General features: G+C 39.6%; 1 protein-coding gene across 1 annotated transcript; it reads right to left on the reverse strand.

Moving 5' to 3' along the window:
• Positions 1-135: 135 nt before the first annotated feature.
• Positions 136-9,495, reverse strand: slc2a6 (solute carrier family 2 member 6). The gene is made up of 10 exons (XM_088614575.1): positions 9,295-9,495; positions 8,016-8,169; positions 6,821-7,027; positions 6,471-6,570; positions 5,230-5,441; positions 4,668-4,817; positions 4,185-4,293; positions 2,699-2,893; positions 2,077-2,222; positions 136-1,651 (listed from the first exon to the last, which is right to left on the reverse strand). The coding sequence occupies exons 1-10, from the start codon at positions 9,348-9,350 to the stop codon at positions 1,490-1,492; spliced, it is 1,491 nt and encodes a 496-aa protein (XP_088470701.1). The 5' UTR covers positions 9,351-9,495; the 3' UTR covers positions 136-1,489.
• Positions 9,496-13,208: the final 3,713 nt, after the last annotated feature.

Raw genomic sequence — 13,208 nt, forward strand, 5'->3', positions numbered from 1 at the left:
TACTGCTTTACATTATGATGTTTTTAACTGATGTGACGCCAGGTCAATAAAGCAACATTGGAGAAGTTTTTTAATCCTCGGAAATTTGATATAATAGTAAATTACTTGTTGATTAAAATACATACTGACTAGGAATTATTTCAGGCGGTGAAGGAAACTATTATTTTAATTTGAATAACATTAATGGAAAGGTCATCATCAAGACATTATTATATAATTGAAAATATACCAGACTTTATAGACTTAAAAGGTTATACCATCCCTTTTTATATATAGATCTCATTCTTTTTTAGTATAAATGACACCTTGAAACCTACACACCTATTGCTCAATATAGTATACAGTATATCATATACATGTATAATAGTGTAATCTACATATGACCAAGTGGAAATATTGTAATTATTAAGATACAGTGTACAGCACTGTTTTAAACTTTGGACATTCCATGTATAGGGAAATTGGAGGAAAGGGTAATATTATTTAACTTGTTAAAAGATAAAAAATATATTAGGGGATTACTGTGACAAAATGAAAAATATTGGTGCTCCAAAGACCCTAGTGGTGTGACTGTCCAACTCTTACTGGGATATCTCAAGTGGCAGTGTACACTTCAGCTGGTGGATGCCATTAGCCAGGGTTGTCAGTGCATCTGGTGAAACTCAAGACACAATTTTTGTGATCTGTCAGGCATCTATTGTAAAATATATTGTATTTACAAAAATACCTATATGTGTTTTTTTTGGCAATAGACTTATTCAATCGCATTATTTCTCACATGGAGCCTGTAACAGATGTTGAACAGGTGGGCATGTTGTAAGAGCCTATCTACTGTACCAGTCCTCATTTGTTACCTGCAGTGTGAATGTGGTAGCCACCTGTGATTCTTATTTAAGAATAATAAGACAAAAATATTTTTTCTGCCCCCATGCTCTTTGTACTTGTTGTTTCCAAAACTCTGAACTGTATTGTAACAGTTACAGCTCCTGGTGAACATTTGTCATTATCACAGAACTACACTCTGGATTTACAGTAATTTTTAGGAAGTTTTAAGACTAGCTTGCATGTAATGTTACAATCTTCAGATGCCCAAATATATCTCCCAATCCCTATATATATTGTATAAAACACTGCTCTGGCTTGTTTTTGTTTTCTAATTTGCAAGACACAACAGCATGTGATTTGTAATTATGCATGACTTATTAAATTCATTGATTAAATCTCTTTGTAAAAAAGACATTTTTCAAACTGTTTCCCATCTGGTGCGTAGAGTCCTGAAACAAAGTGCATTGCCATCTTAAAAGTTTATCTTTGCGATGTTTGAGGTATAGAGAGATGCAACAACAAAACCTCATTGGCACTGTACAGATTTAGACTGTGGTGTTGCTCCACCTGCATTGAGTGGTCACAAAAGGAGATTTCTCCTACATTACTGAGCAGCAAATTGTATTTTTGGCAGTAAGCCACAGAAAGTCCCAAAGTCTTAGCATCATCTGCGGTTGATGCTTAATGTGCGTCCAGTCCGGAAATAGTTCTCTATCTCTTCAAGGGAACGTCCTCTGGTCTCAGGGACAGCTGCTCCGGTGAAAATAAGGTTGATCACACATATCACACAGAAGAATGCAAAGGGAGCAAACAGGCCGTAGGTTTCCTGTAGAACATAAAAACAGGTAGATCATGTAATTCCTTTATTGTTATTAAATCCTTCTCAGATCTGCACAATATTCAACAAGCAAATTCTAATACAGTATATATGACAGACAATTATCTTATTTTAATTTTGAATGCTTTTGGCACACAAGACTCTTTAGAACAAAAATGCATTGGACTATATTATGACCGCCTTTATTTTTTAGTGCTCAAAGCAGACACCATAGAGCCTGGCATGCTCATTAATGTGTTGAAGGCAGAGCTCTCCTTCATAGATTACATTTGCATAAGGTTCTACATCAAGAAGCCCATAAATAAATGTTACTTAATCCGATCTTATGTGCCTTAAAACCAGAAGAGTTCAGCTTCAAGCTCATCACATCACTTATGAGAGTTGCCTGGCACAGAAGGGACAGATAAACTCACCACAACTGTCATGAAGACCTGTGTCAGGACAAAAGCCGTGATCCAGCTGACTCCCACACACAGGCCAGATGCCACCCCTCGAGCCCCCAGTGGCAGGATTTCAGACATCAGCAGCCATGTAATGGGACCCCAGCCCATGGCGTAGCCTGGAGGATCGGAAATCAACAGGTAATCACCTTCCAAATGCTTCAGGCTGAACCACACAATGCTAACACTGAAACCGGCCACTGCAGAACATGTTTTCAGGAAGAAGACACTTATCCTGACATCTAGTATACAATTCTTTAAAAAATGGGGTTACAAGATCTGCTGAATCTGGGTCTCTGTAGGTGTTGGCTTTTTTAAAGCAAGATGACTTTGCCTTTAATGACACAGATGATAAGGCTGTAGCATATTTGCCTCAGAGATGCTGCACTCAACATTAATGGAATAAGCCTGACAAAGGCCTGCAAATTTACTGTTCTACAATATATTATTTGAATATTTTAAAAGCATGGTTAGATGATCAATATTGGATTTAGGATCAGTCTTTGCCCCACCATTTTCTAAATGATACCACCAGCATGATCAACAAATTCTAATCATCATTGTCATTGTTTGTTTTAATGAATAAAAGCTTTACCGAATATGATGACCATGGTGCCGATGAGTGGGATGAGAGTGACAAGATTGGGGGAGGCCATCTGGAGGGGACTCCCGGGCTCTTGGGCAGCGATGAGTCCAGAGGGGATGGCAGTGAGGTTAACGTTGTGGGCTGGGCAGGACGTGTATAGAGTGTACAGGCACAGGACCAGCATGGAGAGGAACATCAGGAATCCTGAACAAGAGGGGGAAGATCACAAATACAAAAGCTATTGACAAGAAGATGAGAATATTAGCATGAGAAAGATTACAAAGAAGGCTTTTTGGTCAATCTTTCTCATTTGATAGCTAGAAGCTAACAGAAGCAGGAATCTTACTCAGCCATTCCTCGAAGATACCCAGGTGACAACATGAACAGCATGGATGTGTTTATTTCAGATCCCACTAACACTTTGTTTAAGACATGCCTCGTGTCTTCAGTCCTGAATGTGCTTCCTCTTTTCCACATACTGTATGTACTTGCGGTTTTGTTTCATATAGGCCATGAAGCATGTGGGTATCTTTCTTGTGGGTAACGTAGTTAAAGGTTAGGTGTTTCCAAACTGGGGTCTCTTAACCTCCAATTAAACAGAAAAACATTTCACCTCAACATTAAGATCCTAAGTCATCTTCTCTCATTAATGATAACACCTTGAATAGGTGACTGAGGGGCTACTGCCCAGAACTCTGTGGAAATTTGTATAGATTTTATGAACTACTATGTTTTATTAAATTATTATATTTTGTTGGGTTTTTTTAATTGGTCCAGTGTGTCTCTGTTTGAGGTGATCTTTTGGGAAATGTTGTTATATTATATCTGGTCTTGCCTTGTAACCTAAACCTGATGAACAAACATCTTAACAAAAATCTCTCTACAGCACTCTATTTTGTCTTTTCACTGTTCTTTTTCATTGGTTTACACCTTCTGAAATTAGAAACAAGTTTAACAGTGTATGATTCCACACCTAAGTTTGCTGCTGAAAGAGGAAGGGAACCAGTAGGGGGCGCTCACCCTGCGGTCTGTGTGGGTCCTAATGCTCCAGTTTAGTGATCCTTCAGATTGAGAGTAAAACCGAGGTCCTGACTCTCTGTAGTCATTAAAAATTCCAGGATGTTTCTCAAAAAGAGTAGGGGTGTTAACCCCAGGAACATTTTCCCCTGGCCTTTACCAATCATGGCCTCCAAATAATCCCCATCTCTGAACTGACTTCATCACTCTGTTCTCCTCCCCACTGAGAGCTGATGTCTGGTGAGCGTACTGGTGCACTTTGGCTGCTGTCTCATTATCTAGGTGAGGTTTACACATTGGTAGGGAGACATACAAAATGTCCTAAAAAGGTCATAAACTTGCTTACATTTCTAGTGTAATAAACTTAAAAATGTTCACTGAGTACAGTCAATGCACTTTGATGAGTAGAGGTCTTTGAGGTAAGTGGTTAGTGGAAGAGAAATGAGAATTCTCTATAGACAGCAGTGCCTCACATTACCTGATGTAAAGAGCAGAATTCTCCGGCCTGCCTTGTCCATCAGACTAGCAGCAATCAGCACTGACACCAAGCGTACAGCTCCCACAATAGTTGCATCATATTGCCCTGGCTGGAAAAAACAGTAGGATTTATCCCTCTTCAGAGGTATGACGATTTTTATTATAAAGCCCTTACATAACTAGATAAAAGACCTGTCTGAATCAAAACAATTCCCAAACAATGAGAAAACTGATTTTTGTAAGTAAACTGTGATTGTATTCTATCATCACTGATTTATTCCAGTATGTTTTATGTTGGACTTTTGAAACTGTTATATACAACTATGTACAACCTCACGCAAATGGAAAAATGCATATTGTGATACCAGAAGAATGACAAATATTTCAAAAACTGTGTCTTCAGGATTTCTCTAAGTGTAACTTTTTCTAGGCACCACTGCAGCTGCTGTCTCCAGTAGAGAATGCATTGTTCCAAGTCTCTCACCAGAATGACTTTGCTCATGTTGAATATGGGTTCTAGGTAGACCAGGATTGGAGTGATGCCTGTCATCTGCTGTAGAAACCTCATCACCACAGAGATCAGAATAGGTTTGTAGTAGAAAGGTGTGCCCAGCTCTGCCCAGGTGATTCTTGCCTGCAGGAAAGTTCAAATTTCAAAACCCGGACACTAGTGACCTAATGACTGGGTGATAATCTTCAAACCACGATACAATACAGTTTTGTTGTATGCATGTCATGATGTAATGTGATGCGATACTTTTCCCTAGCCTATCCAGTCTGTATCCCAAACCACATACAGAATGTATCTTGAAAACGAGCTATGCTTGTTGCAGTTCTCTTGTTTTCTACTGGAAATCTGTAAGGCATTATAAGTGATGTGCTTGTCACATTTTGTTTGAGAGAAAGGAGAGTAGGGAAATAGGGTTGTTGAACTGTACCAGATGCTCCTAACCTGTTATGCACAATAAACATGTATTATATTTGACCAGAAATTATCAGAACTGACGGACCAGCTCCCTGTCAGGACAATCAGCATCTTTCAGTACCTGCATGCTGACACTTTCCTCGATCTGGTAGTATTCCGTCATGTAGTCAGACCCAGAGCCCCGCAGCCATTCCAGCGACTTGAGAGCCTGGTCCGCCCTGCCCTTAGCAATCAGATATCGAGGAGAGTCGGGCATGAAGCACAGGAGGATCAGCATGATCAGGGTGGGCACCTCCCCTGCAACAGCCAGCCAGCGCCAGGGCAACACCAGCCCTGCCAATGGAACACACAGGAGGGCCACAGTGAAGTTAACGGCTTTGTAGGGAAACAGATGCTTTCATGATGATTTTCTTCTCTCACTCATATGAACCAGCTACAGCATACTGACAAGGCAGCTAGGAAGACATGAATGTCAGAAGGCCAACATATTAATTGCAAATCAAAGGACCGTCACCGGCCAAGTGACCAGGCTTGGCTCAAAAGAAACGAAACTCCCACAAGCAGTCTTCAAACGCAAACAAAACTGGATTTATTGCCAAAACATTGGGATAACAAAAAAAAAAACCCTCACAGGAGTACTCTCCACACCTTTCCTCCAAGGCACCCTCCTTCATACTGAGCTCTCCCAGTCCCTTTTATAGCCCCTTTTATAGGACCATCCTCTTCAAGGGACTCACTCACATTTTTGTTAACAAAGATGGGCAAATTGATCAAAATAAAGTATTAAACCATCCCAAAATAACTTAGAAATTTTAACAGAGTCATGCAGCTGTGATATATTCACTTAAACAAAACAACTAACCTTACATCGGTTATTTATAGATGGCTCACCAGTAACCTTTTCCTTTAAGATCATTTGTGTGATACTACAAACAGGAAAGGTGACTGGTGGCCATCTTGATCAACACAAAACAATACTCCAAAAAAAACACTGCAGTGATTTTTGGGAAACAACAAAAGGGTAAGTATCATTCACACTTCATTCGTATCACATACACTCTCTCAAACATACCAGAAGGGTAGGGGGAAGTATTGGAGTATTTCACATTCAGAAAGAAAGAAAAAATAACAAGCACTCTGTCACAAGGACCAGTGTTTTTTTTCTGTATAGCCCTAAACTGAGTACTGTACTTGTGCCTTGTGCAGAAATTAACATGTGGCTTGATTTTGCACAGCATAAAGATTTGTCACTACAACAATTTGAGCTCTCATCCCTCTTGCTAGATTTCCTTTTCACCTAACGTAAAATAAGAGTCAAATGAACAGGTTGCAGTAGGACCAAACTTTTCTGATCATTCTTACCAAGAGCATAGAGGGCAAGGGCTCCAAACACAGCTGTTATCTGGGGACAAGATCCTAATGTGCCGCGCACTTTGGGGTGAGAAATCTCAGACACGTACACCTGAAAGACATTTCATTTTTAAAAATCTGGCATCTTGGCATTTTTTATTTCTTAAAAGAAAACCTACTGTCAGCAATCTGGTTGCGGTCAATTACATGTAAACTAAGCTGCACAGACAAACACTGTTATTAATTGAAGACAGCAAATGAAAAACAGGGTTTGTTTATGTAAACTTTATGAAAAACTTCACTAGGAAAGGTGATCTCTCTCTAAGAGCAATAGGGTGAATGTTTTTCAGGCTGTAACTTACTGGTATGGAAGCTGCTGTCATTCCTCCAGCAAATCCTGTGAGGAAGCGACCCAGGAGGAGCATCCACACAGCCTGGGCACTGCCCATCAAGAGGTAGCCCACGGCGGAGGGGACAGCCGAGACCATGATGCTCAGCTTCCGCCCTATATTGTCATTAAGCACCATGGCACTGATGCCCCCTGCCGCAGCTCCCAGTGTGAACATAGACTGTGCAGAGAGAGTAAGGAGAACCACATGAGCAATGCACACTTCTGATGACAAGAACAGGAGTCTATAACCCCTGCCATAGCACCCTGCAACTCACAACTGGCAACCCACTGAAGCTAAGCAGGTGTAAGCCTGGTCAGTACCTGGATGGGAGACCTCCTGGGAAAAACTAAGGTTGCTATTGGAAGAGGTGTTAGTGGGGCCAGCGGGGGGCGCTCACCCTGCAGTCCTAATGCCCCAGTATAGTGACGGGCACACTATACTGTAAACAGGTGCCGTCCTTCGGATGAGATGTAAAACCGAGATCCTGACTCTCTGTGGTCATTACAAATCCCAGGGTCTTTCTTGAAAAGAGTAGGGGTGTTAACCCCAGGAACATTTCCCATTGGCCTTTATCAATCATGGCCTCCTAATAATCCCCCTCTATGAATTGGCTTCATTACTCTGCTCTCCTCCCCACTGATAGCTGATGTATGGTGAGCGTTCTGGTGCACTATGGCTGCCGTCACATCATCCAGATGGATGCTGCACATTGGTGGTGGTGGAGGGGAGTCCCCATTACCTGTAAAAGCCCTTTGAGTGGAGTGTCCAGAAAAGTGCTATATAAGTGTAAGCAATTATTAATTATTATTATCTACAGATACTCCTGTAGCAGTGGGACATGTCGATTGTCCGGTTGGACCAGAAACACAGGGTCTTACAGAGGAGCCCAAAGGGTCTAATTATTTGGCTTTTGTTAAATAATTAAAAACATTATCCAGGTTTTTTTTTTGCAGGCCATTTATTGCCAATAATCCATTAATTAAACTTGTAACACTATGACTCCTCCATATGAAGATTCAGAATAAATGCTGAAAGGCATTAAAAACACAATAAATTAGTCCTGTTACCTTTGTTTGTGCTGTCTTTCGTGCTAATGAAGGTGTTTTATATGCTAGTTGCCTTCTATAATGATTGCTGTATTGGGTTAATAATAAAAAATGTTTACCCCAAACCAGGAGGCTATGAGAGTGTTCATTCTCAGGTTGGGGTTGTCGATGGTTGTCAGTTGTGGAATAGCAGAAGAGGCGTAAACCAGGGAGAATCCAGAATTGAAGTTCCCCAAAACAGCCGCGAAAACAGCGAGAAACAGTCTCTTGTTGCTTTGGAAACAAAAACTGAAGCTACACTCTTTTCCTCTATCTGTTGCATTACCTGTAGCATGTTACGTGACAAAGCCACATAAATGAAACCTGGCACATGAACAATAAAATTGCACGCCTATGGCACTATGTTCGAATTTTGGTTGTATTACATTGCAGAAAAGTGAAGAGTCATTAAAACTGATTTATTATTTGAATATATATATTATTTGAAAATTTCACGATTGCAGTGATTAGTTCAGTTTTTTCAACAATAAAATATTTGTTTAATAAAATGCAAAATGCACTCTCAAAACAAAAGTCAAATGTCACCATCGAAGAATATGGATTGCAAAATGAAATGTGGGAAACTGATTGCAACTGCTTGGAAAGGTTGCAAAATCTCGTAACTTTGCAAGTCTTCCATCAGTGGAAAAGGGAACCTTAACAGGTTTTCTACCCAAAAGTATAAAAAAGGAAACTTCATTCGAATTAACAATGTCCTTACATACTGTTTTATGTATAAAATGCCCAAATATTTTACAAAAAGCCTTAGAAAAGAAAACATCGACAAGCCAATCATTAAATTACTTTACTGTTCTCCGCGTCTCCAATAAATTACGATATCAGATCATTCTTATTTTTCTTCAGTCTCAACTCGACAAGGTAACCGTTTTTAATACCAAAGGAGTAGGATAGGCTTAATACCAATCGAAAAACGTACGGAACTCTCCGTACTCACAGTCTGGTGCGTAATATGCACAGTTGGAGAGGGCAACTATTTTTTTCTCTCATGTCACTGCAACATTAATGTTTTCTGGGGGATTGTGCCCGTATTTTTGTTCCAGAAGCGCCGGATTGTTTCGATCCAGAAAATCTAATGTAACGTTAAACCTTATACAGTATGCCTTGTTAAAACATATACCTGCGCCTCGATGTGTGTACTGTACATTCCTTAAAACAGAACAAATTAAACAACCGTGTTGTGAATGTAACAATTCAAGTTCCTAAACGTTTATTAAAAATCATAAACTGTAGTACAGAGCAGGCGTATCAAAATGTATATAAAGACAAACTCGACTCAATATATATATATATTTCAATCACATGCATTAATTGCTCTTCTGGATACTATTCTTATCTTACCTGGTGTATATTACTGTGTTGCCATTTGTAATCAGAGGAGTCCTTTCGTCAGTCATTCCTGTATCAGTTTTTCTCGCCAGGGATGTTGGTTGGACCCTGTTCTATATGAACACAAAACAGTTCTGTGCTGGCCTGTACTGGCAGCAGTACAGGCCAGCACACTAATATACAGTACGGCACACACGGGGGACTTCCCTGAAGGATGAGGTCACTTATTAAAGGCAGGTCTGCTAAGAACTGAAAGTATTCCAGCCTCGTCTTCAATCTCTCGACATCCCGGAGTTTTACACTACGTACACATTGTGAACTAAACCACGGGTTACAAAGGGAACAGGAATTTACTCCAACTGCTTATTTATTAACTGTTTTTTATTAACTAAAATAGCAAAGCAGCGCACTTACCTGTAGACCTAGTTTAGAGAATTTGCAGAATACAATGGACACCTGTTTTGTTCATGTAACACGGACCTATTTGTGGTGCGATACGACTGGCAGACTGACAGAGGAAGCGCTGGTGTTTCAGATGTGCCTACAGATTGAGTGATCAAGTTCTAAAACACACGTTGGCGTGCCTTTACTCCCCAATTCATCCTTCTGTTCAACACATATCTGGGCATTTTCTTATATCTTTTCATATAGAGTTTATATGACACAGGTACCTCATTTTATTCTGCCCAGAGACTCTTCGACAGTTTGTGTTTCAAATGACTGGGAAGAACATATTCTTCGGTTCTAATAAGACCTGCTTTCTAGGGACTCTACAGTGCCAGATGTTAGTATGGAATGGAATGCAATTTAATTTAGCACCATCTGTCTCCCTTTCTTTATCTCACGTGTTTCAAGTTCCATGTCAAAGCCATTCCAAGGTCCTGAGTAAACATGGCACACACTCATACAATTTATTCACTAAAAGAGCTTGAGGTGGCATGTCTCCAGGACATGTGGTATGCGATTGATGAAAGCTGTTAAGCAACACACAGTTTTTATCAAAATGATCCTGGTCTTATGCCACACTGCTTACAGAGCATTACAAAGCTAGAGCTGAGTAAGGAACCTGTTGGAAGGAGCATGGGAAAATTGAATTAATGGGATGCTCCTATGCGGATCAGAAAGGTGTTTGTGTATGGTGCTTGGTTAGCCTGACTTTCAATACATACTGTATGTATCATGAGCTGAGACTGACTCCTGTGTAACAATAACACCCTCTTTGGACAAATGGTTTACCGTGACAGACAGAACATCCTCTCAAAAACCCTAACAGATCTGGCTAACATCTTGGCCATCCTGGGGTCCCGAAGGCACCCATACCAAAACTTTATCATGACTTGGTTAAAAGTTGAAAACAAATCCCGTTGAGCATGTGCAGCTATCCCTGATCATTAGAATGCACTGGTCTCATACACAGCTTTTTTTTTTCACAAACACAAAGAAGCTTTCACTTCCAGGCTGGGAGGAAAAGTAAATTGGGAAACTCCCAGGCATGCAATCACACCACTCAGCATCTGGCATAATTCTGAAACAAAAAGTAAAGTAGAATTTGACAAAGTGCCAAATCTCAGAAATGCACATTGGCACAAAAATGTCAGGTGAAACTAGGTATGAAGTCGTTGACATTTGTACCGCATAAGTAGAAGAGAAATAAGTGCTCACACCTGGTTTAGGTCATAAAGCTTTTCCTTTGTGCTTTATCTTCCCATGTTCAAGGATGCAGATTGCACCTCAGATAAAGCTAAGAAAGTACTGTTGAGGATTCTGAAGTTTATTGAATTAGAAAAAAACCCATAAAAAAACAACAAGCTGAACTAGTCGCTTTACTCACCTTGCAAAACAGGTGAATTAAAAAAATACAATATTTAGAATTTTGGAAAAGACACATCTGAGAAACAAACACGACTGATACCATGTCTGTGCCAAGGTGCTAACTGTTTGCCACTGCATCATTTCTCAAATGACATTTGAAAGAAAAACAGAAGTTGTTCACTGTGTCTTGGTTTGACTTCGTTAAGATTCAAATGGCATTTTCCTTTGCATGTGTAGAGACATATAAAGACAAGTTATTTTAATGAATATTTATTATTATTCTGTATCTAAAGGATAAATCAAGTGAATGGATGCCATCACAAAATACAATGATTTTGAAAAGAGGCAGAAGTAAGAACTAGGAAGAATTACTTTTGTAGGCAACTACACCACCTAGTAATTATAAGGGTGTTAGGACCATTTTGAATCGCAACTGGTTATTTTCATAAACCCAGAACCACATGTGCACCCAATGACCAGGCTAAACAGTTATTCTACATAATATCCCATTTTATTACAGTTTATCTATCTACCCATCACAAAAAAAGTATCCCCATAACACAACGATCTCTGTAACTGCCCACCCAACACACAGACTAAATAACACAATTTATCTACTAGAAACTTACAGAAGAGTATAAGAACCCCATGGACCCCAGTTACCACAAAAACATGTCCCAAAGGAAATGTCCAGAAGCAATATTCTCTGAAACAAGTTCTGGTCAGTGACCTGGTGTGCCCCCTTCTGTCACACCAAATGAAGGGATGAAACCGTGTGCAGTAGGAGATCATCTGTCTGTCCTTTACAATGTGGTCCCTCATGCTCCCCCCACCTCCACACCCTGTTTGTCTCCAAGTCCAGTTTTTAGATGGTGGGGTGGGTGGGAGACGAACCTGGGGCTTTCCTTCTGTTGTTTCCCTGGTGTCTGGGTCCTCTCCTAGGTGCTGTGATGCAAACGGCGTTTCCTCCAGTTTCTTCGACTCTGGGTGCTCTGTTCTTCACAGTCTGACATACTGTCTCTCACAAGTCCACATCACCTTTGAATTGTGTGATGATTAATAACTGTCTAAGCTAGGAGAACCTTTGATCATTGTTAGGCAGCTCAAAAAACAACATGAGAAACACATCAACCCTTAGGGAGATACTTGGCATTCAGTGCAAACTTAAAGACAACATAGTCACTGACACCTGTTATCCCACACCCATCTTTTTCTCTCTTTGATATATACAAGGTTTAGACGATTAAAATATAGTTTACCTAGCAAAGGAGGTTACTGCACTGTGGTTATATTTCTTTCTAAATTGCTTAAAAGGGACTTTTATCCAAAGTGTCCTGAGATGATTAGTAATCACCCAGACCTTGTTTGCATCATAAAACCTCACTTTCCTATTTCAGTAGTAGTTGAGTAATAGTTGTTTCTGTTTTCAGGATTCACAGCTTCGGTTTTACATCTGTCTTAATTGTTTGACAGGGCTTGAACTTCATGTTTTTTGTTTTTAAATACTTACGTTTATTTGACAGGAGGGAAATAATTAAGACTAAAATGCGTGCATTGCATGAGAAAGTATATTACTCACCGAAACAAGCTCATGCAACATTCCATTTATACAGTGTGTTCATAGGTGAGGCTTTTAAGCACACAGTTTAACACTGATGTAGAGCATGAAAAACGTTTTCCCTTCATATTCATATTTAGGGCCAGAGCACGTCTTCACTAGCCGCTCCATATGTTGCCAACCTCTGAAAACTGTTATTAACTCTCATCTCACTGGTAATTTCTCCTTAAAAAGTCGTAAACTGATATGCAGCAAGTGATTAGGTTAATTGTAATAAAAAGACTTTGATTTACATTTGCATTTGTGTTACTAAGTCCCTACCATCACAAAAATGTTTTTCCTCCAAAATCTCAATTGTAGGTAAATGCGCGGAAAATTGAAAGTTGCCTATAAAGTAATTACACAATACACATTTCTACAATACAATTGCAATACAATTATTTTGTTTTATCCGCATTTCCAAGATAATGAACAGTTGTAAAATGTATTAATACATTATATAAATTACAGTAATATATTATTTCAACAATTATTTAACTTATTTAGTCTTGAACAA

This window comes from Lepisosteus platostomus, chromosome 21 (genome assembly GCF_059453375.1).
Source record: "Lepisosteus platostomus isolate fLepPlt1 chromosome 21, fLepPlt1.hap1, whole genome shotgun sequence".
NCBI lineage: Eukaryota > Metazoa > Chordata > Actinopteri > Semionotiformes > Lepisosteidae > Lepisosteus > Lepisosteus platostomus.

Coding starts and splice junctions, on each gene's coding strand:
- slc2a6 (XM_088614575.1), bottom strand. CDS start 9,350: ATGACTGACGAAAGGACTCCTCTGATTACAAATGGCAACACAGTAATA. Junction 8,170..9,294: donor AACACAGTAATATACACCAG/GTAAGATAAGAA, acceptor TTGTTTCCAAAG/CAACAAGAGACTGTTTCTCG. Junction 2,894..4,184: donor AATTCTGCTCTTTACATCAG/GTAATGTGAGGC, acceptor CCTCTTGTTCAG/GATTCCTGATGTTCCTCTCC.